The 25,201-nt window shown below is 41.3% G+C and overlaps 1 protein-coding gene across 1 annotated transcript in view; it reads right to left on the bottom strand.

Annotated features, from left to right (window-relative positions):
* Window positions 1-25,201, bottom strand: part of FRAS1 (Fraser extracellular matrix complex subunit 1) — a 689,426-nt gene that overhangs the window by 265,058 nt on the left and 399,167 nt on the right. The window contains 2 exon segments of the mRNA XM_030190549.1: window positions 787-933; window positions 3,644-3,796. Coding sequence (XP_030046409.1) covers window positions 787-933; window positions 3,644-3,796 — 300 coding nt within the window.

The raw sequence follows: 25,201 nt of genomic DNA, 5'->3' as shown, positions 1-25,201 counted from the left end.
GAGGGTGTTGGAGGCACAGTAAAGGCATGGACATCCTTCTCACAGAAACATCCACATTTTGGACATCCTCAACTCTTGGAAGGAAATCGTGTGCAAATGAGCTAACAAGCAGCAGCTCATTTGCATGCAATTTCCTTCATGCATGCCCTTTCCTTTCCTGATCGGTAAGGGAAGGGCTTTTTCCATTCAGTCAGTGGGACCAGTGCACTACGAATGCTGGCTCCTCCCACGTCTAAATGGCTTGGATTTGGTCGTTTCTGAGATGGGCGTCCTCAGTTTCCATTATCGCCAAAAGCGGGGACGACCATCTCTAAGGTCGACCTAAATTTTATGATTTGGGCGTCCCGGACCGCATTATTGAAATGAAAGCTGGATGTCCATCTTGTTTCGATAATACGGGTTACCCCACCCCTTTACGGGGCTGTCCTTAGAGATGGGCGCCCCCCGTTCGATTATCCCCTCTATGATACCCTGAAGCTCTTTATAAGGCATATGCTTGAATATTATATTTATTTATTTATGTATTTATTTGAATTTTGCTCACACCTTTTTCAGTAGTAGCTCAAGGTGAGTTACATTCAGGTACTCTGGATATTTCTTGATTTTAAACAAAAAAAGTTCATATATGTATTTGTTTGAAGTTGCATCTTAGGAAATAGTGCATCCCTGTCTTTTTCCATTTTAGTGTTGTCACCTGATCTCCTAAAAACACATGCTCTCAATGACAAAAGCAAAATGGCAGAATGAGGCTTGAGAACAGTTTAAGACATTTTTGGCAGCACGTACATTTGCAAATATGCGTCTCACTGCGGTAGTGTCCCTGGAAACAGGTAAGTGTGCACATTCCATTGTGGGCTAGAACCAGACCAGCTTTACAAGATGTACAGGAGTGTGGTCCTTGGTCACTGCAGGTCTTACATGAGGAATGACACTCTGTGGGAACACAATAAGGAAAATGTGTCCTGAAATTTGTTAGGGTTCACTGTAACTTTTCAAACACCAACATTTACCCCTGGATTCTATACATGGTTACCAGATTTGCTCACCAAAATTTGTACACATGCCCAAGATGTGTGTGGAATTTAATTGAGTAATACACCCTTAGCTATTGATAGCTGGGTGCTAACAACCAATTATTGAAATCAATTTGCACTCATTAAAATTTCCAAGTGCATCTAGCTGCGCACAATTTTATAAGGCGTGGCGCCTAATTATACCAGCCCATAACTCAAAAGGGGGTGTGGCCACGGATGTGTCAGGGGAGTTCCATAAAGTTACACACCTAGCTACAGAATACGGCCTCTGCACGCCTAACTTGGGCACCAGTATTTACACTAGGTTTCAGAAGGTGTAAATCTGGTGCCTAAAGTTAGGCGCAGGAATTGGTGCTTAACACAATCAAACATATAAATGGCAAGAGGCGTACTCACTCGCAAATGCGCAGTAGAGACCCTCTCTGTCCCACCCCCACGTCAATACGTGATGACGGGGCGTGACAGAGAGGGAACCTGCGCACCTGCGAGGAGGGAACCGCCGTCGCCACCGCTCCCCTCCCCAGGGTTGCCGCTACCGCTCTCCCCCACCCACCCGGAGTCGCCGCCACCACCCACCCTCCACCTGGCCCGGGTACCTGGCTTCACTATTCAAACTGCCGGAACGCAGCACACAGCTCATCTGAGCTGCCTTTGGCCTTCCTTACCTGCCTGTGTCCCGCCCTCGCCGACGTTACGTCACACGAGGGCGGAACACACGCAGCGAAGGAAGGCCGACGGCAGCTCAGATGAGCTGTGTGCTGCGTTCCGGCGGTTTGAATAGTGAAGCCAGGTACCCGGCCCGGGTGGAGGGGGGGGGCGGCGGCGACTCCGGGGGAGAGGGGCGGCAGCGACCTATTCAGGGGGGGCTTTCAAACCCCCCCTTCCTTTTCTAGCTCGTTTTTACGGGCTCAAAGGCTAGTTTTATAAAGAGCGTGTGCCATTTATATAATCATGCTTAGGGCTGATTTTTTTTTTTTTTGCGCCCAACTTTGAGAACCATTTACAGAATCTGGTCCTTAGAGGGTAATTCTACAGCAAGGCACTGAGGATAAGAGCGCCTATTCAAACCTATTCCTTAAAGAAAAGTAGGCACCTACTTTTCTTTATAGAATTCTAGCGTAATGGCAGAAAATGTGCTTACATTTATGGTGCAATTACTTATACCAGCCATACACAGGTAGCTGGTATGAGTGATTGTACATAGATGAAATCCAGAATCCATATAAATTATAGAGTACTATAATTTATGCATGTATTTGCTTGCTCCACCCACGTGAAAGCCCACCAGCAAAGCACTCGCTATCATGTACTATTACATCAGAATTCTATAAAAAGCCACTTACGTGCCTAAATGCTTAGACTACCAACATTTACCCATGTTCCTGCTCCCTAAAACTAGGTGGCTCTTTATAGAATTAACACCATATTGTATACTTGTGATACAATAGCCATTACTGGCTTTTCATACAGAACTGCAAACTCAACCAAACAGGCTAATCCAGTCTTGGGCTTCTCCCTTCTATATACATGGATAACTCTAGGCACACAGCCTTTTGTTGTATTACTCCATCTCTGTGGATTAACCTTCCCTCTGATATCCAATTACTTTCTTTTTAATTTAAATTTAAGTCAGCACTTGGAATTGGTTTGTTTGTTTTTTTCAAAAGGTTTCAGTGATGTAATTTATATTAATCGTCAGTTTTAACTTGGTGATTCCTCTCCCTTCCCAACCCCCCTCCTGTCTCAGTCATATGTAATTGCAGTGCTATGGTATTATATTGTTGTGCTATGCTTCACTCTCCTTCCCCTTTTGGCTTTGTCTTTTTATTCTTTTCTGTCTGATTTCAATGTCTGGACTGTACACCGCTTGATGTCATTGACGAACTGACGGTGTAACAAATGTACAAATAAAAAATAAATAAGGGTAAAGAGATCATGGATTTGATATACTGTCTTTCTGTGGTACAACCAAAGAAGTTTACATATATTAGGTCTGACTGTCCTGCTGATTTTCCTTAGATAATAAGATCTACAATTCCATATATGGGACAAAACCAAGACCAGATCAGCCTGTTCAGTTGACTTGGATGAATAGTAACCTTTATTTCATACGAAATCTGTCTATAATGAAGAGCAAACAAACAAACAAACAAAAAATCTTTCTTGAAAATGCGCAGGCCCCTTTTAAAACAAATTTGCTTTCTACACTGAATGTTCACAGTAACACTGAGCACTGTGAAAGCTATAGTTTCTGTTTGCAGAATTTAATTTCATTACATCTAGCACACTGCATTTCTGTATCTAAGAAAGACAGGAGAGATTGATATTCATTTACCAGTTTGAAGCATGCTTGAAAAACAAACCAAAATTAAAAGAATTTGCTTTTGGGTTTTAAACTGGTTTAAAACAAGATTTCAAACTTATTTGGAAAATGTTAAGCATACAAAAAGGGGAATTCTTAGAAGTTATTCCATTAATTTTCAAACACTGAACTAAAAATATTCTCATACTTTGAGGTTAACCAATCATCAAACACTTTATGACAACACAAATGCAATGGACTAGGGTGGGCACACAGACATCTGTGCGGGTCTGTAGGTGCTACTCACTTTTACAAGCCCCTCTTTGTGTATAATATCCCTCAGCACACTCGGAAAGACACTGGTCCTTATGCAGTAGGTGACGAGGATTCTGACATTTCAAGCAGATGCTTCCAGTGTCATGAAGGTCAGCAACACAGTGCTGGCACAAAGGATGACAGTCTGCAAAAGGCAAAGAAAATGCTGTATGCAAGGTTGAGGAGGACATGGGATGCCTACTTAGTACATTATCTGAGGTCATGTGATGTGGAACTCTTGACAGAAGGTTAATGAAACCTTCAGAGAGGGAAATCCTACACAAGTAATTTTACAAAAAAGGTGATAGAACAATCTGAAAATGTATTTCCGTTGGTGAAACAGAATTTTACACAGAAATAGGATTCTCTTTTTGTACATTGGTTTACCTGGACTGGGGGATGGAGGGGAGGTTCAGGGGGAAGGAGGGCTGGAGAAGAATTCGTGAATATGCCCACACTTTACAAAATATAAAATATACATGCATGTGCATAAATTAAGCCAGGAAATATGTGTATACTAGAGAAAGGGGTGTAAATATATTTGCATAAATTCTCTGAGGCAATTTTCAAAACAGAATTACACATATATTTTTGTTTTGAAAATTTGCTGGTACCAGCACTGGGAAAATTACGCACGTATTATTTCTGCATCCATGCAATTATAAAATTACCACCTAAGAATGTTGAAAACAATATTACCCATTCCATGAAAGGAGACAATAAAACTTGTATTGGACATATACCGCTGGATTCTTATATATATTGTGTATTCTATAACACGCATAACTTATTTGGCTTAACAAGCCAATCAGCATTTTTGACAGCAGTTAACAAGCAATAATGAGCACTAATTGGCAATAATTAGAATTTACGTGCATAACTCGCTAAGCATATTCTGTAATGCACAGTGCCTAAATTCCAATTTACAGAGCCAAAGAAGGGTGTGGTTATGGGTGCGGAACTGGCCGTTTCGTGAGCATTCCAAATTTATGTGGGACTGTTATAAAATATGTCCCTCGTGCCTAACCTACATACCAGAATTTATGGCCACGTTTCCCTTGGTGTAAATAGATGCGAGTCAGTTCTCAGGTGCTGGAATATCAACTAAGTGTATTCTAATTGCATTACATTAGCCTTATATTTCACAAATCCACTAAGGGTTGTGCGGATTACGAAGTAATAGAAAGAAAAACCAGCCCATTTAGCAGGGAAAATAGAAAAATTTACATAACAGATCAGATTCCATTAACCTACAATTTTGCTCAAATAATATAGTGCTTACAAAATGTCAAAAATTAAATATAGAACACACAGTTTCGGAAGAGAGTTCCACAATGAAGCAGCCTGGTAAGGAATCAAGGCAGAAAGCTGTCTGAAATATTTGACCAGCTTGACTGGTGGAAACTATAAAGCAATTTGCCCTCTTAACAGCTGTCTACCCAATTAAGGGAAAAAAACAACCAAATAGGAAAGTCAAATGTACATAATTTAAAATGAGATCTTGCAATAACTGGTAACCAATACAATTTATGAAAATAAGGTCTGACAGATTCATCCCTTTTCAAAGAAAAAATAACCCTAATTGCCAAGTTTTGTACTGTCTGCAACCTTTTCATTATTGATTTTGTGCAACCTATATACACAAAGTTGCAATAATCCGTCTTTGAAAGCAACAATGACTGCACTATTAATCACAAAACATGTAATTCAAAAAACTTACGTATCGATCTTAACTTTTTCAATAGCAAAAAAGAATGCTTCACCACCTTATTTACCTGATGAACCATAGTCAATTAACTATCCACCTCTACTCCTAAAACCCTTGTTACAAATTCAAATTTAACTGCATATTACCAGTAGTAAAATTTTCCCCTCCCTGAACATCTCTTAAAGATCCTAACCATAGAAATTTAGTTTTTTCCTGATTTAAGTTTTAATTGAAATTCTGTTGCCCAACATTGAATGACCCCAAAACAGTCCTGAATTCTATCTAGGGTGTCATTACATTCTAGAGAAGAAGTTGGCAATATCATCTGCATAAATATAAATGAACACTTTCAATTAAGTGCTATCTCTAAGGGCTGTAACAAGACAAACAATAATAGAGAAGGGGGGACCCTGGCAGTACCTCGCACTCTGGAACCCAAACATCTGACAAGCTACCCTGCATTTTAACTCTGTATGTTCTATCTTTTAAAAAGCCTCTAAACCAATTAAGAGCTGCACCAGTAAGTCCAATGCTATCCAGCAAATATAGTAATACAGTATGATCCACTAAATCGAAGGCACCTGATAAATAAAATTGAATAATTATTGAATTTTGTCCTCGACTCAACAATTGCCTTCCTTGTGCTATCAGTGCCCCCAAAATAGTTACAGTGCTATATATGTTACGAAACTCTGATTGTGAGTAATGCAATAAATTGAATTTTGTTAAATAATCTTCCAACTGTTCCATGACCCAACCCTCTGCGATCTTGGTAAACAATAGAATTGATGCCACTGGTCTAAAAATTTGTTACTTACTGTAAATTTCCTTTCATATCCTTGGGAATAGGAGTTAGCAACATATCACCCCATCCTACTGGAAATTGCCCCTTAACTAAACAATGGTTTATCCAATCTGGTAGCACAAATTTAGCTGCTGTTTATAAAATACGCTTTGGCAGAAATTTATTCTGCGTGGATTTTTCAGGCGCCATATTTAGAATGTAGTCCATAATGGAGAAACGTTAAACCATATGGAGAATATCTACGATTTCTTTATTTATTTATTACATTTATATCCCGCATTAGCCTGAGTAGAACTCAGGTTCAATGTGGCTTAAATAACAATTAGAAAAGCATGAACATGTTCAAAGTAAAATACATCTCATAATGTTAGACCAGTAAAACTTGAGTTAGTAACAGATGTAATTAAATGCTTAGGGCCCTGTTTACTAAACTGTGCTGTAGGTACGCACATTGGCACTAGAGACGATCAGATATTCCTGTGGGTGTCTCCAGCATTAACATGCGCTAAAAACTCTAGTGCACCCCAATAAACAGGGCCCTTAGTGACTTAAGCCAGATAATTGAAATATGGAGGAAAAAGGTAAAGGGCTAGGATTAACTGGGATAGACAGGAGTAGTGGGAGGTGGGATGAGATAAAAATAAATGACATGAGTTTATTTGAGAAGAGTGTTTATTTCCTTAAAGGCTAGACTGAAGAAGTGAGTTTTCAATAGACTTCGGAATAACAAATAATCAAGATAAAAGGAGAAAGTGGGATTAGTGAAGAGGAATACAAAGAAAGCAAACAAATCTATTTTTCACAGTGGAATACTGAAAAAGTGTAAGGTGTGGAGGCTCGTTTCAAAGCACATAAACTTACATGGAGGGGCATAGTCGAATGGGGGCGGCCATCTATAAGGGCGGCCATCTCTAATGACGGCCCTGTTAAGCGGCGTACCCGACTGTATTATTGAAACAAGATGGCCAGCCATCTTTCGTTTCGATAACACGGTCGGCACCGGCAAAATGTCAACATTTGGGCAGCCCTTAGAGATCGCCGGTGTTAGAGATGACCGCCATTGGTATTCACCGATAATGGAAACTAATGGCGGCCATCTCAAACACAGCCAAATCCAAGCCATTTGGTCGTGGGAGGAGCCAGCATTTGTAGTGCACTGGTCCCTCTCACATGCCAGGACACCAACCGGGCACCCTAGGGGGCACTGCAGTGGACATCACAAATTGCTCCCAGCTGCATAGCTCCCTTACCATGGGTGCTGAGCCCCCCAAAACCCACTCCCCACAACTGTACACCACTACCATAGCCCTTAGGGATGAAGGGGGGCACCTACATGTGGGTACAGTGGGTTTTGGGGGGGGTTGGAAGGCTCCCATTTACCACCACAAGTGTAACAGGTAGGGGAGGGGTTGGGCCTGGGTCCGCCTGCCTGAAGTGCACTGCACCCACTAAAAACTGCTCCAGGGACCTGCATACTGCTGTCATGGAGCTGGGTATGACATTTGAAGGTGGCATAGAGGCTGGAAAAAATGTTTTTTAATTTGTTTTTTTTTGGGTGGGATTGGGTTGGTGACCACTGGGGGAGTAAGGGGAGGTGATCCCCGATTCCCTCCGGTGGTCATCTGGTCAGTTCGGGCACCTTTTTGAGGCTTGGTCGTGAACAAAAAGGGACCAAGTAAAGTTGGCCTAATGCTCGTCAGGTTCGGCCTTCTTTTTTCCATTATCGGCCGAGGTCGGCCATCTCTTAACCACGCCCCCCGCCCCGCCTTGTGTACACTGCCAACACGCCCCCCTTGAACTTTGGCCAGCCCTGCGACGGAAAGCAGTTGAAGCCAGCCAAAATTGGCTTTCAATTATACCGATTTGGCGGGCTTTAGTAGAAGGCTGGCCATCTCCCGATTTGTGTCGGAAGATGGCCGCCCTTCTCCTTCGAAAATAAGCAGGAAGGTGCGTCTGGGGCTTTATCCTCCAGTAGTGGAGATTCCTCTCTATTGTTTGGGCCTGATGTGATGCATCCTTTTTCTGCATGTGCTAGGAATAGGGAGTGGGGTCTCCTTGCATCATGGCATATGGGGGTCATCATGGGCTTTAGTGGTCTGAAATGCTCAAAAGGACTTCATGCTCTTTTGTTCTTGCTGCTTTCCATTCTGCAAAATACTAATAGTATAAAAACATGAACATTCTTGTTTTCTCAGCTCCTGCCTCTGTTCCTGACAGCAGCATCAACCTTTTGGTTTTCTGACTCTCTTGTTGCTCAGCGCTCTGGAAATGTTTTTGTGCCTGGACTGTATGAAGTCCATGGGTCATTAAAAAAATAAATGTAGAAATAGACTTCCTATTAGTACTATTCTGTAGTTGGCGATGCAAGCAGACAGTAAAGATCAAATTTGGAGAAATAATGTTTTGGTCTCTTGTGTTGTTCAATTAATACAGTGGCCACTAAACTTGTGTTGTAGGTGATATAATTGCACAGCATCACAAGCGCTGTCAGAAGTTCTATCATGAGATTCTGAGAGTTCACCTCCAATCCAGCAGCAGTTCATGCCTGTGTGTAAGATGCCCAAACTAGTTATATGTGAGTGATACTTGAAAGGTTACATGATCAATACATTGAGGGGGAGGGGGGTTTCCAGTGTTGAAAAACCATATGGATATGGAAGAACCTTTCTCCTTGTTCTAAAACCATCTTATGCTCTTCCTGAAGCATTTTCTGCATTTTAAACCTATTTTACATGTGAAAGGGTGTTTATAAAATTGCATCAGGGTATATGTGATTAGAAAGTGTGAGCACCAAAATTTCAGGTGTACTTTTATGCAACTGCATGAAGGCATTGCTAGGAATGTACTTTGGGAAATGTGGCAGTGATGTTGTGATGTATGTGCATATTTTATAAATTAACTCCTTCATTCTATAACTGGTTGCCTAAATTAAAGCACCTAATCTATAGTAGCCTTAAAAAACTGAATCGAATTAAATCGAAAAATCAATTCATATGAGCGAATCGAATTGAATCAAAAACTTTTCGAATGAATCGGGCAGCACTACTGCCCAGCACCAGTCCTACTTCCCAACTACTGGAGTTTTCATCAAAGTGGATTCCAGTCTTGATCCCGATCTGTTTTTGCCATTTATGGGACCCAGACCATAGAAGTCTGCTCAACATTGGTCTTACTTCTCAAACTCTAAAGCTGCCGTCAAAACTCATTCTAGTTATGAGGTCATGCATGCATGCAATATCAGGAAAAGAGTATGCTCTCTTTGCTACCACTGCACACTCTAGGAAGAGTGCATTCTCTTTCCAAATAGTATGCAAAATTATTGGCAAATGAAAATACACAAAATGTATTTATTCTGCTCGTTTTCATTTAACAAGCAATGACATGGAAAATTCATATGTTGTTGCAAATGACAGCCCATCCCTACCTTACAATTAGCACAGAGTTAGTTATCATGCATTAATAGCCAACATGGCAGATAACATGGTGCAGTTAACACCTCCTGAATGGGTATGGCTGTGTTGTATTATCTACCATTCATTTAATGGAAGAAAATACAACACAGAAGAATCTTTCTCTATGTCAACTTCCATCTTGAGCAGAGAACTGTGATTGTCATGTCAGCCCTCTTGGATATGTGGAAATAAGGGTCAACAACTGGGTTGTGGGTGATACCTTTTTATTGAACTCAATGTATCTTTCATGAGCTTTTGAGAGTTATCCTCTCTTCATCAGTCAGAGGAGAAACAATACAGTTACAATGGGTTTAAGCACTCATCTAGGTTTTAGGGTTGCACATCCCTCAGGTATTATGTTGTTGGTCTGAGATGAGATATTAGTCTATTTGCAACTCACAGGAACCGCTATGGGCACCCAAATGGCATCATAGTATGCCAACCTTTTATGTCAGAACTGGAGAAGTCATCCTGAAATAGCTACCACAAAAAACCTTTCATATATTACTTGTACAAAGATGATATCTTCATACTTTAGAATGAAGGACAAGAAATCCTTAAACATTTCTACAACTCCTTCAATGCATCCCATTCCACAATCAAACTCAAATGTTCTACTTCATGGAAAGCATCAACTTGTTAGATACTTTGAGGGTAATTCAATAAAGGAGCCTATTCTATAAAACAATGTAGGCACCTAGTTTCCTTTACAGAATATTAGCGTGACCAGGTATATATGTGCATATATGTTTAGGCACAAACACTTATATCAGTCATAATGCTGGTGTAAACGCTTACACCTAGATTCAAGAGATACACGTGTAACTTATTTATTTGTCACATTTGTTTTCCCAATATAGAAATGCGGATCACAATGTAACACACATAAGTACTGTTTTGGGATCTTGCCAGGTACTTGTGACCTAGATTGGCCACTGTTGGAAACAGGATGCTGGGCTTGATGGAGCTTTGGTCTGTCCAGTATGGCAATACTTATGTACTTAACACCCCCCCCAACACCTATATTCAGCGTTATTTAACCGGTCAGGAACAACTCCTGGCCAACTGTCTTTTTGTGTTTGGTGTACAGCACTGCGCATGCCTTGTAGCGCTATAGAAATGATAAGTAGTAGTAATTAAATAGCACTTAGTTGGTTAAGCGTGAATATTCAACGCGAGATAGCCAGTTATCTCTGCTGAATATCAGCACTTAGCGCATAGCAGTCAACCAGTTATATCGTGCAATATAGCCAGCTAGCTGCGAATATTCAGTGCTTCGCTGGCTAAGTTTAACAGCCAAATCAGACCGCATAAATAGCAGGCCTATCTTTGGCCACTATAAACTTAACGGGCCAAAGCTGACTATTAACTTGGTTAAGTTTAAGTTGGCCAAAAACCTAGTTATTCAATGCTGGCCACTGGAAACTGCCCGGCATTGAATATCCAGGCTCAGTGCCAATCGCAGCGCTTAGCCGGTCTGCCTCCTGCAAGCCGAATATCGGCTAGATATTTAAAAAAAAAATCATCATAGTATCTAAATTCAAACACGGGGGGGGGGGGGGGGGGGGGGGGGGGGGTGGGAGGGGGAGGAAGACTTTAAAAAAAACCCACCAACAAATATGATAAAAACAGACAGAGCATCCAAAAAGTAGACACAGGGAACAGCCAAGAACAAAGACAACTAATTATTGTCAAAGTCCAGAAAACAGTTAGAGAGCCACCATGAATGCAAAAGGCACATCACCTCAGTGAGAGTTATGAAACACCTCCTTGAATATTTTGTTATCTGTGTAAATGTGTGCTCTGCCAGACCCTGCCCATGTGAATGTCCACCTGCAAAGTACACTCTGTCGAAGATAAGCACATACTTACAGAATAGCACACAGCCAGATTATTGTTATTACATGCGTATGTGTTCACATATGTGTGTAAATTGCTAGAATAGTGGCATTTAAGCACATACATGCCACCTAACTTTAGCCAGGGGCGTAGCTACGGGTGGGCCTGGGTGGGCCCAGGTCCACCCACTCAAGCGCACGCACAATGCAGCAGCAGCAGCCTCCTAGCATACGGCAGACAGACTGACAGAGACGGCACCCACCCGCTCTGGCTCAGCTGATTCCTGAATCCTTCCAGCCCGATTTTGGCTCAGGCCCGCCCCACCATGCCACCCAAGCAAGCGCACATACTCAATCTGACAGACTGCAGCAGTGGAGGCTGGAGCTGAGCAGCCTAGCATAAGCGCTACCCCACGTCGCAGGCACCCGCTCGGCTCAGGGCAGGGAGGACCGGTCAGCTGATGATCTCTCTGGCGCATCATGTTCTCGTCTTCCCATCCATCCTACGCGGACGTGGATGTGCGCAGCGGCGGGCGTGCTCATCATCAGCCTCGCTCTCGCTTCGTCCGTACGACGTCGGCTCGCTCGGCCTCATGGCATCTGAGGGCAGCATAGCTGCAGTGCTGTGCTGCACGTGCACGAAGGGGGTTGACAGTGCATCCCTCTTTTAAAGAGCTCTTTCAGGATTCTTGGACCCCAGCGCTGAAGACAAGGTTGGAAAAATTCCTGTCTGTGATGTTGAAAGCAAGCAGTACCCCTCGGCTATTCACATTATATAAGGACAGTAGACAGAGCAGCAAAGGTACCACATTCAAATGCTTTGTAATGTTACTCTTCCAAGAGACACTTTGATGCATGCATGGCTGAATGAGAGGGTGCTCTTTCCCTAATAAGGTTAATGCAGTTGGTGTGCCCTCTCCTTGGGTACAGTTGCCAAAGAAAAACCTGACACCTGGCCTGCCCATGCTCCTCCCTTGTCCCACTCTCATGCCATGCCCCAGTTCAGTATTTTGCCTTCATATTTTTTGATTTCTAGTTCCTTGTGTCATGTGTTTTTCATGTGTGATCAAGGTGCAGTATTCTGCTAGCGTGTAGTATTTGCAGCCCTTTTTGTTTTGCTTTTTTTTCACGAGGTAGTGTATTGGTGTTTTAGAGCCTAGTGTAATTACAGTTCTGCCTTTTCAAGCATAAGGTTGTAGCTCATCATGTCCTTGGAAATAGTGCTGTTATGGTTTAGTAAGGATATGAGTGTGTTTTTGCACAAGTCTGTGTACAGCATTTTGCAGTGGAGAGATTGTGGGATAATGTAATTATATTTAAAAATATCAATGTTTCCATTAAGTATGTATGTGGTTATACTGATGCAGGGCAGCTGTTGGGCAGACTACTTAAAAATCCATCATCAAGTGAATTCTAAGGCATTATTTTGTAGGATCCCAAGAGACACTTCTCATACTTATACAGACAGTGCGTGCCCACCCATATTAGCTCTGGGCCCACCCAAAATCTCAGGTCTGGCTACGCCACTGCTCCATACAGAATTACTTCTTAAAATCTCAGTATTATGGTCAGTTACAAACGTCAGTATATAGGAAACCAAATGACAGACTCAATTACTTTCATAGATCCAGCTGCCATCCTCCACAAATTAAAAAAAAAGTCTATTACGTACAGCCAAGCTATAAGGTACCAGCACATTTACTCAGGCCCACAAAATCGTAATAAGCACTTCAAAGGAAAAAGGAGCACACACCCCCAAACTCAACTTTAAGAAAACTGCATCCTCACTCAACACACCTTTAATTCAAGGAAAAGAAAAATCATGGAATGTGTTCTGCTTGTAGTAACATATAATCCAGCATTACAACCTCCTCCCCATTCCCCACCCAAAAATAAAAATTCTAAAAGATCTTCAACCCTTATTTCTGGAGGATGAATTGCTAAAAGAAATATCCCCCCTCCAGTCTAACCTTCTGCCAGTTACCTAACGTGAAACAAAAAACTTATAAGAAGCAACCTCCAAACAGAATCCCAAATAAAAGAAAATGGCACAAAACCTTACAAGATATTACAATTACAAGTTATGCCAACACATATCACAGGACCCTACAGCTACCCACATGGTAAAGACATTCAAAATAAAAAGCTCACATTCATGTTTCTCTATGAATGTAGTATGAATGATCCAATGCAAAAATTGTGAAGAGGGAAGCTACTCTGGAGAACATGTCAAAAATGGAGGACACAAATCAAGCTTCACAATCTTCTACAGAAATAAAGAAAATGATAGCTCAGTGGGTAAGCATTTCTGAAAGGAAAATCATTCCCTTAAGAACCTTACAATAAAGACACCCAAATGAAACTTAAGGAGCACACAGTAAACTTTCAAAATTAGAATGATCAAACCCTTTTAGACTGACAATAAAGAATTCAATTATTAGATATAGAGCCTTTGAACTGTAAATTATTATTGTCTCACCATCTTATCCCTTCACCACTTTTCACTGAGCTGTACTAGCATACACAAACAACCGTGCCCATTTGTAGGCATTCCGTATTATTTGGTTAGGATATCCCCTTGCTTCTAATTTTGCTGACAAGAGCTTCGATTGAAATTTAAATTCGTATTACGAAGCTCGTCAGCAAGAGGATATCCTAACTGAATAATACGGAATGCCTTCAAACGGGCACGGTTCAATAATAGAGATTTATTACTAACCCCAAAACCCTGCATAGTTACTGAAGATGATGCTATTATGACATATGTAATGCAGTATATTCCAAGCTCTCCCAAAGTAGTCTCTATACTTAGAAAACACTGGTCCTTAATATGTACGATGCCACTATTCTGTGATACCCAGATAAAATTTGCATTCAGCAGAAATAAGAACTTGAAGGAGCATTTAAGTCCAGCAGCCTTACCTAAGCTATTACCAACAGCAAGAAGTTCCGAGATTTGGACAGGCCATTCTAAGTGTGGCAATTGTAGTTTCTGTCCGATAATGGAAGATACATCTATTTTCACTAATCCTTTCAATCAAAAAAAGTATACCCTCAATCACAACGCTACATGTAGATCTAGTTATGTTGTGTATTGTCTAAGATGTCCATGCGATAAGCTGTATGTGGGCCAGACTACTAGAATACTATCAGTGCGACTAGCTGAACACTAGAGCTCGATCAGCACTGAAAGGATCGGGCTACCATTAGTGACACATTGTAACAGATACCAGCATGCTTTTGAGGATTTGCAATGCGTGGTACTTCAAGCAATTCATATTACAAGTCGAGGAGGAGATTTCCAAAGATTCCTTTTACAACAAGAACAGAAGTGGAGGCTCAGCACATGAATTGAAGAGAGTACAGCACAGTACCAGTGTGGGAAACGTGATCCATAGTACCACCGTGAAAGATAAGTGATGGTGCCTATAAAGCTATTATAGATTTTGAAAGAGTAATATATATATACAATATAACAGTCAATTGGAGACCTACAACCAGTGGCGTACGAAGGGGGGGGGGCGGTGGGGCGGTCCGCCCCGGGTGCACGCCGCTGTGGGGTGTCGGCGCCTCGCTGGTTCCTTGCTCTCTCTGCCCCAGAACAGGTTACTTCCTGTTCCGGGGCAGAGAGAGCAAGGAACCAGCGAGGCGCCGACACCCTCCCAGCGGCGTGCTGTCGGCGGGTTGTCCCGCCCACCCACCCCTCTACCGCCTTCCAGGTATGTTCTCGTGGGCGGTGGGGGGGGTGTTGCGCTACGGAGGGGGGAGGGTGCGTCGCGCTGCACCCGGGGGGGGGGGTGCGCAGTGACGACCCGCCCCAGGTGTCAGCTGCCCTCGTGACACCACTGCCTACAACATCTGCAGGAAAAATTGTACATCATAAGGTTTTGGCCGATGATGAAGGCAGGATCCTTGTGATCCGTTCTAGCTCTGATAGATTTATCGTGATCTTTGAGCTCTTTGAGGCCTTTTTTCCTGCTAAGTGCAATACTGTTGCGTATACAGTTTAAATTACTGTCATTTCTTGGCAGCGGATTATTTTGTGTTTGACATATAGCCTAGCATATCCGCACCCGAGTGTTAATTTATGTTTAGCAAGTTCCTAAAAGTCCATAAACCATTATTAAGATGGACTTGGGAAAACCCACTGCTTATTTCTGGGATAAGCAGCATAGAATTTGTTTTACTCTTTTGGGATCTTGTCAAGTATTTGCGACATGGATTGGCAACTGTTGGAAACAGGATCTTGGGCTTGATAAACCTTCGGTCTGTCCCAGTATGGTGACACTTATGTACTTATATATTCAAACTCTCCCACTGAGTGCAGTACTTAATGAAACTAGGCTAACATAGTTTGGTGGTAAGGGAGAAAGGCAGGTAGATGCTTGCCTTCCCTGGAGAGAAGAAGGGGGAGTTAGGTTATGGCTGGCTTGTTGGCTAGTGATAGGAGGAAGTGCAAATTTATTTATTTATTTGGATTTATTTACCATCTTTTTGAAGGAATTCATTCAAGGCAGTGTACAGTAAGAATAAATCAAACATGAGTAATAAGACAATTACAGCAGTAAAAATATTCAAATAACAATACAAAGTACAGCATAGTATACTACTTACAATGTCAACACAATATGTAATAGAACATTTTAATTGACAGTGTAGGGTATACTGTCAAAACAATACATAATAGAACAAATGTAGCTTTCTAAGGCTCAGTGGGGATGGGGAGAAACATGTACAATACATAGAAGCTGATACAGATAAAGTGCAATTCCTTAACCAATATTTCTGTTCTGCGTTCACAGAGGAAGGGCTGGGAATAAGACCACAAAAGAGAAAACACAAATTGAAATGGAGTGTATTCACAAGGAGCTAGCTAAAATGAAGGTAGACAAAGTGATACGGTCAGATGGGATACATCTGAGGAAACTGAAGGAAATTAGGGACGTTCTTGGTGACTCTGCTATCTGACCTTTTCAATGCTTCTTTAGATTTGGGAGTGGTTCCAGAGGATAAAGGCAAATGTCACTCTCCACAAAAGCAAGAGGAGGTTTGAGAACTACAGGCTGGTTAGGCCACTGTAGGTAAAGTCATGGAAACACTTCTAAAACAAAGTATAGTTAAATTTCTGGAATTATGAGAGGTAGATCTGGTCAAACAAATCTGATTAATTTGGGTGGCCAAACGGTTGGATCAGGGAAAGGGCTAGATGGTGTACTCAGATTTTAGCAAAGCTAATGCCATGGTTCTGTTTGTTTGTGGAGCTCACCTAGACAAGCAACAACACCCAATCCTTATCTTCCTGCTGGGAGGTCAGGGGATCGAAAGTCACAAAAGACAAACAGTTGCAGTTAGAAAGTTCAGAGACCTCTGGGAGAGAGTCTGGGTTACACCTAATGACAGAGAGTTCACCTAAAACTGTCTTAAATCCTTCAGGCTCTCTGCTTCATTTTATTGGCAAAAAGGATTCAGTCATTGATTACAGGTCAGCAGGTTTTCATCGTAAATCACAGGATACAAAAAACAAGATACTTATTGGTTAAGATTATATTTAGCTTCTATCAGCATTCTACAACAGCTTCAAGGGTAAAGGTCAGACAGCTGTTATATCATACAGTCAAAAGATTCTTACCATATAAGGAACCAGGAACTCTTAAGCAAAAAGCAAGCTACAAGGGTACATTATTTTCAGTTCCCCTGTTCTTTCTTTAGTCATAAAACATGTTCGTTCTTAGTGACATGTCTCAGCATCTGGACAGGACATTCATTAATTAAGCGAGATTAAATTGTTAGCTCAGCAATATCAGCAGACTGTAACTAGGTTAAATGCATCTGTCCTGCTTTGTCTTCAAATTTTCTCTGTTTTCAAATTTTGATGGTTAACTCTTGATATTCCCTTCTGAGCTGGGAGGCCTATCATTTTCACATACATTCTCGCTACCACCAGTTCCACATAGGCAACTTATAAATAAACAGAATGCCCTCAGTATGGACCCTAAAGTGACTGACTGGGTTAGAAACTGGTTGAGTGGAAAGCAACAAAGGGTAGTGGTAAATGGAGTTCACTCAGAGGAAAGGGATGTTACCAGTGGTGTGACACAGACCGGTCCTTGACTAAGCTCTTTTTAACAATTTTGTGAGTGATATTGTGGAAGGCTATCCGGAAAGTTTTGCCTCTTTGCAGATGATACCAAAATCTGCAACAGGGTGGACCCCCCCTGATTATGTAAATAGCATGAAGAGGAATCTAGCAAAGATTGAATGTTAAAAATGCAGGGTCAAGCATCTCGGCTGCAAAAACCTGAGGGAGTGGTACAGTATAGGAGGTAATTTACTTCTGTGCATGAAAGAAGAGCAGGACTTGGGAGTGATCATATCTGATGATCATACAATGGTCAACAGGTAGAGAAGGCGAAGGCAAAAGCCATAAGGATGCTTGGGTGATAGTGCCTTTGTATAAGTCTCTGGTGAGACCACATTTAAAGTACTAGGTACAATTCTGGAGACTGCACCTTCAAAAAGGTATAAGGATGGAGTTGATGCAGAGAGTGATCACTAAAATGGTCTGAGGTCTTCATCATAAAGTGTGCGGAAACAGACTTAAAAGATTTCAATGTGATACTTTGGAAGAAAAGAAACAAGAGGCAAACCTTATAAAACGCAAACAGTCTTTATTTATATTCCAAAGCTCCCAGAGATTCAAACAGATGTTTGAATCTCTGAGAACTTTGGAATATAAATAGACTATTTGCTTTTTATAAGGTTTGTCTCGTGTTTCTTTCCATCACGTTGGATTTGGTAGACCGCTTGCTTGTTTCTTGCTCACTCTTACTTTGGAACAAGGCAGCAGAGGGGAGATAAGATAGAGACATTTAAATACCTCCATTGCATAAATGCAAATGAGGCAAGTGCCTTTCAACTGAAAGGAAGACTGGGAATGAGGGAGCATAGGATGAAGGTGAAAGGGGGATAGACTTGAGGAAATCTAAGGAAATACTTCTTTTTAGAAAGGATGGTGATATTGGGGGAATTCAAGATGGCTGCCGCACCGGACGATTGTTGAAGCGCTCTGGATGTTATGAGCTGAAAACACTCTTTTTTCCTTGGTAAAATGCCTCATACTAAACGTAAGGGAGTGTTGAGATTAGTGCCTCCACCTACCTCAACCCCCTCCACGGCTCAAACATCGCTGGACCGTTTCCTCTCCGGTGCCTCCAGAACTATACGGGGAGAGGATCCCATTGCGGGAAGGACTGGAGAAGCAGCCCCCCTGCCGGGAGAGGAAGTCTCCCTGTCTCCACCATCTCTTTCACAGATCCCTCTCAGCCCGGCGTCGAGAGCAGCCCTGGAGGGAAACCCCATCGACTCTGACGATGTGTCGATAGAGGCTTCCAGTGAGGACCCAGGCATGCAGGCTACGACTCGGGGAGCTGGAGGAAGCATTGCTTCTGTAACACAGACCTCAGAGGTGACTCTACAAACACTAAAGGTGATGTTAGACCGGATTGCTACCATGTTGCAGAAGACTTCAGGTGATGTGCTTAATCTTAATACTAAGTTTGAAGACTTGAAAAACACCGTAGACTCTGTTAAAAATGATTTAACAACAAAGTGCAATCTTTACAACAAGAGGTAGATACTTTAAATGCCTTTAAAAATGTTTCCACTAAGGACTCTATAGACCTTAGACGTAAGATTGAACAGATTGAGAACTTTAACAGACGCCTAAATCTCCGTCTCTTAAATTTTCCTATAATTGCGGGGGTAACTTTGATAGATACCTTTAAGAAATACCTGATAGAAATTTTGAATTTCTCTGCTGAGACAATACCCCCATTAAATAAAATATATTATATTCCTAAAACAAGAGAAGGAGGGCAAGGCTCTGAGAAAAGTATTCCTGACTTACAAAATATTTCTGATATTCTGGAACAATCCTCGGACATTATAATGAACAGAGCTACATTGGTTGTTTCTATGGTTTTTGAGCAGGACTACAATGCTATTCTAAGACTCTATTTTAGAAATTTGAAAGCTCAATTCTATGGCTCAAAAGTGTGGATATACCCAGACGTCACCAAGTCCACTCAACAAAAAAGGAAATTATTTCTTGCTTTAAAACAAAAGACAATAGATATTGGCGCTTCCTTTTTTCTTGCTTACCCGTGTAAATGTGTAGTTAAATTGGGTCAAACTAAATATATTTTCTTTTCACCGGAACAACTTAAATCATTTGTAGAATTGAAACAAGTGAAATGAAATTGTTTTTTTTTCTGGAGAAAAAGCAGCTTTTTCCTTAATTTGAATATAAGTTTATAAAAACTTCTCTTACTCTTTTCCCCCCTCATTTAAATTGGGGTCTAAGAAAGGTTTATTTGTTATATAGTTCCTAAAGATAATTAACCAGTCTAAGTACATAAGTATGTATATATATGTATATGTATACGTGTATGTGCAAATGTGTATATAAGTTATTATAATGCTTGAGAAATATGAATGACTGGATATTATTTTATTTCTTCCTGTATTTCTGCACAAGGTTATCCTTGAATAATGTAATTTAAAACTATAAATAAAGAAATAAAAAAAAAAAAAGAAAGGATGGTGTGGGTGCAGGGAATGGCCTTCCAGTGGAAGTGATGGAGACCAATACTGTATAAGAATTCAAAAAAACATGAGACAAACACATAGGATCTCTAAGGGAGAGAAAGACATAGTGGATGGTATGGATAGGCAGACTAGATAGGCCATATGGGGCTAGATTCTATATATGGCGCCTAAAAAACCACTTAAGTGGTATTCTATAAGTTGCACCTAAAGTTTGGCACAGTTTATAAAATAACGTTTAAGCAGAGAGGACACATATAAATTTAGGCACCACCATTTGCACCAGCGAAAACATGGTGCAAATACTCACACCTAAATTTATGCATGGAGTACCGTTATTCTATAATTACACATGTAACTCAAAACTATGTCCCCAATCCACCCCGAAATAGCCATGAACGTCTCATTTCGGCACCCTCTTTTTTGGGCCACACATACATTTTAGGCACAGACCCCATGCCTACATTTACAATCTTAAGGCCCAATTAAATCTAATTAGTACCAATAATTGCTTGTTAAAAAGCCAACTGACTAGTTTGTTATTCTATTAAATTGAGTGTGCAAATTGGGAGCATGCCTAAATTAGTGTGCACAATGTTTTGGCGACTTTTACAGAATCAGGGGGATGGTCTTTATCTGCCATCATTTTCTGTGTTTCTCTGTTTATTAGCATTGGTATGTTCAGGAACAAACCACACCAGCAAACAGATTGGGTGTGGGTATCCACTTGTCATGGTTGGGTGAAGAAGGTGGGCGAAGAGGTAAAATCGTAATGTTATGTTGTTGATTCTAGAAGTCTCTATACTGGATTGGAGATATAGTGCTCTGTGGCGTATCTTGCTAAGCAGTATATATGATTTAAAGATATTTAAATGGCAGTTCTATAAATGGGCGTCCACATTTATGTGCCCCTTGTGCATATGAATATACAGAATTCTAGCACTGGCATACTTAAGAGCACACTTTCCACAAAAGTGCCAGCAGGGCACCTAAGCGCTATTCTGTAATAGCACGCATAAGTAGCATAGTGCATAAATGCAAGGGGGATGTACACATGGGCAGCACATGGGAGGACCTCCCGCTTACACATGAAACTTACAGAATACTTTAAATTAGGTTCATCCCTGTCACATTTACATGACTAAAGTTATGCCAGATGTATGGCTTGTGTAATTGCGGATGCATAAACGTAAGGTGTGGCGATAGCAGGTTACACTAGTATTCTATAATGGAACCTTGGCATCCAGATATTATAGAATAATATCTGGGCACCTAAATGGAGGCGCCCGCTTCTTGAAATGCTCTATTAGCTCGTATGGGGGACTAAATAACTACCACAAATATAAAGTGTGTTTATTGAAAATCTTTTTTATTGACGACTTACACATCAAACAGAATAATCAACCAAATATACAGAGAATATAACAGCAGAGACAAGAAACATTTGACAACAAATAAGATCAGTCGCCCTACTGTTCCATTATTTTCTCCCCTTCTTCCCATACTTATCCCCCTCCCCTTCCCAGTTCCCCAACTCCCTCCCAATCTTCACCCATACCTTTCCTTTACCCATTCCCTTACTGCCCATTACCAAATCCAATCCTAAAGTATAGCACCATATACTATGGGAAATTTCACGTGAACATCTCCTGCTTACCCCCACCTTGCCTTAACCAAACCAATAGCGACCTGTAAAACAGGATAGAAAACCCCATATCCCCAACATACCAAAATAATCTTATATAAGAAGCAAGAGCTAAAGATAAATCAAACATACCAATGACACAGTCAAAAAGTACTGAACCCAAGAATAAATACGGAAGTTCCAAATTAACGAAAGTTGCTTGCAGGGCCAAATACATGGAGGCAGCTGCCTAAGTGCCAACACTAGCTGAGAGAGTCTGAATAAAAGTTTTCACTGTCTCCACTAATGTAAAAATATGTGATTGACCATCATACATAACCTGAAGTCACGCCAGATAGAGCAGGGCTCTGGAAATCTTCCGTACATGGAGCTCAGTAGACAAAGGAGCAAACGCTTTCCATTGAGTATGCACTTTAGCTGTGTAGTCCTGAAAACACAATAATTTCCGATTGTTATAATCCAAACGCTTCCTAGCACACAGGACCTGCAGGACAGCTTGCTTATGTGCCAGATGCAAAATATGAAATATAACCATACAAGGGATGTGATATATCACCAGGTCCAGAGCCCATCATAGGGACAAACTCAGTTTTAAAGGGACCCTCAAAAGATTCCAAAGTCAAGAATTGCGTGAGCCAACTCTCCAAAATCTTCACAAGATCTGCATCCTACATGGACTTGTAAAATCCCACCAGTCATACATTGTTATGCCTAGTTCTGCCCTCCATTTCATCCAATTTGCATTCCAGCTGTTGGACGAGGAGCTGAAGTTGATTCATGTCACGAGCAACATTTTGATCCTTATCCTCCAATGCACCAACCCAAAGTTGCTGAGTGTCCAATTCCAATTCCATGCTATCCAAACATTCATGTGCCACCTCAGTTTTATTGTGTAACTTCTGCAATTCTGCATCTAGCGCTGCTTCCACTGCCACCCTTGCCTCGGTCACAATCTCTCCAAAGTCCATGCAGAACTTACCAAGGGGCTCAGCGAGGCCAATTGAGCCACCATCTTAGCTGCAGGCTTCTGATGTCCCTCTTGATCCCTGTGAGTCAGGCATGATGCCATGGCTGGCATAAACAATAGCCTCAAAACTATTCCCCACTACAATCCAACAGGCACTCCTAAAGGTAGGTAAACTTTGAAGCCTGTTTTTTTGAAGAAAAAAAAAAAAAAAAGGTCAAGATATGTGGGTATTTTGATGAGGAGACGGAGAAGCCAAGAAAGCAGCCTCCGCACCTGCTCCAGGCGTCACATGATCCCTGTAAAGTGTGTTTATTCACACAAAATTTAACTAACTTTTCTGAAGACTGAAGAATGAGAACCTCTTGAAATGCAGCCCTGTAGAAGGTGACTACATATTTGGTTTAGTCTGCTTGGTACTCATTGACTAATGCTGTAGGAATCCTTTTATTTATTTATCTTTTTTAATGATTGTGCCCTGTGTTTGCTACATTCTTGTGGTCTGAGGCTTCACTAATGAAGTTCATAGGTAAGCTAGTAGTGCAGACACTTTTCTGGGATAGTATTTAAATATCATTTGCTAATTTTTCTCTAGGGAGCAGAATCCAGTTAAGAGTTCTAGCAAGGGCTAGCGATTCATCTGAACTTAAGACTTTAAGATTCACAATAAGTAGAGTCAGGAAATGGGGTCATCCTGCTTAGAAAAATTCAGAACTTAAAAAATGTGATAAAGTTAGTTGTTTTCACCACAGAACTCAAATCTTCTTTAAAAACAAAATGGACGCGCATAAACTTCTCTTTCACTGTATTTTTTTCACTCTTTTATAAAGGCAATCCAATATGCTCATGAATTTGCCAGTTGATGTGAAGGTAGGATCCCATGGCAATCAAAGGAGTTTTGCCCTGTATAATTATACACACAAATAAATTCTTGTTATTACTAGGCATAGAACGTGAATATACTGTATTGGTTTTTCTACATGATGTAAGCTATTAAGGGACACTGATAAAAGAGCTGTAATTTATCTGACTATTAGCTGCACTCCTATGGCACTATGTTATTAATATCAATCCACTAACTGACAATGTCCATGGAGAATCCTTTCCAGATGATGAACGTAATATCACCTGTACATTTTAAAAACAAAAAAACAAAGCTTTTAAGTAGGCCTATAAGATACTAGTCACACTCTGTTCTTTAATAAAGCCTTGTGGGGCCCACCGAATATGCTACATGCTTCCAACGGAATAAAAGATGCATAGAGAAGGCAGATACCATCAGTGATATCATGAGGGGAAATAAATATTCCCATATACAGGTTATTAATGCCACCCTACCTTTACATTCAAGTTGAACTGAATTATGAATTGTCCTTAGTACATTTAGAGGGGCATAATCGAACGCGAACGCCCATTTGTAAAAACGTCCATCTCCGAGAACAGGTCAGTGAAGGGGCGGGCCGAACTGTATTTTCGAAAAAAATGGACGTCCATCTTTTTTTTCGAAAATACATTGGATTAGGGCGTTTTTTGAGCTGGGCGTTTTTGTTTTTTAGCGATAATCGAAACCGAAGCGTCCCAGCTCAAAAACGACCAAATCCAAGGCATTTGGTCGTGGGAGGGGCCAGCATTCGTAGTGCACTGGTCCCCCTGAGATGCCTCTATGCCAGCCTCAAATATCATACCTAGCTCCATGACAGTAGTATGCAGGTCCCCAGAGCAATTTTACTTTAGTTGGTGCTGCGCGGGACCCATGCAGAGAGGAAAAATCGGAAGAAAAAAAACAAAAACAAGCAAGTGCAGTCAGGGACGTCCAAATTAAAAGAGGGAATTGAACCAGCAACCTTTTGATTACAAGCTCAGTGCTCTAGCCAGTGCACCACTGATTAGACGTCCTTCCCTTTCCATTAAGTCTCTCCAAGTTTCTGTCAGCCAATCACAGCTCATTTAGCTGACATCTGTGTCAGCTAAACAGCGGTGATTGGCTGACAGAAACTTGGAGGGACTTAATGGAAAGGGAAGGACATCTAAGCACCTGAATAATGTGGTTTACTGGTTAGAGCACTGAGCTTGTAATCAGAAGGTTGCTGGTTCGATTCCCCCTTTTACTATCCTGGTAATTTAGACGTCCCTGACTACACTTGCTTGTTTTTGTTTTTTTTCTTCCGATTTTTCCTCTCTGCATGGGTCCCGCACAGCACTAACTAAACTAAAATTACTTCGGGGACCTGCATACTGCTGTCATGGAGCTGGGGATGACATTTGAGGCTGGCTTACAAGTTGGGAAAAAAGTGTTTAACATTCGTTTTTTTTTTGGTGGGAGGGGGTTAGTGACCACTGGGGGAGTCAGGGGAGGTCATCCCCGGTTCCCTCCGGTGGTCATCTGGTCATTTAGGGCACTTTTTTGGGACCTGTTCGTGAAAAAAACGGGTCCAACAAAAGTGACCTAAATTCTTTCTGAAAACGCCTTTCTTTTTTCCATTATCGGCCGAGCACGCACATCTCTGCTCAGCCGATAACCACGCCTCAGTCCC

This window comes from Microcaecilia unicolor, chromosome 2, assembly GCF_901765095.1.
Source record: "Microcaecilia unicolor chromosome 2, aMicUni1.1, whole genome shotgun sequence".
In the NCBI taxonomy this organism is placed as follows: domain Eukaryota; kingdom Metazoa; phylum Chordata; class Amphibia; order Gymnophiona; family Siphonopidae; genus Microcaecilia; species Microcaecilia unicolor.
Note: the sequence above shows the minus strand (reverse complement) of the source record. Positions and strands in the feature narration are given on the sequence as shown.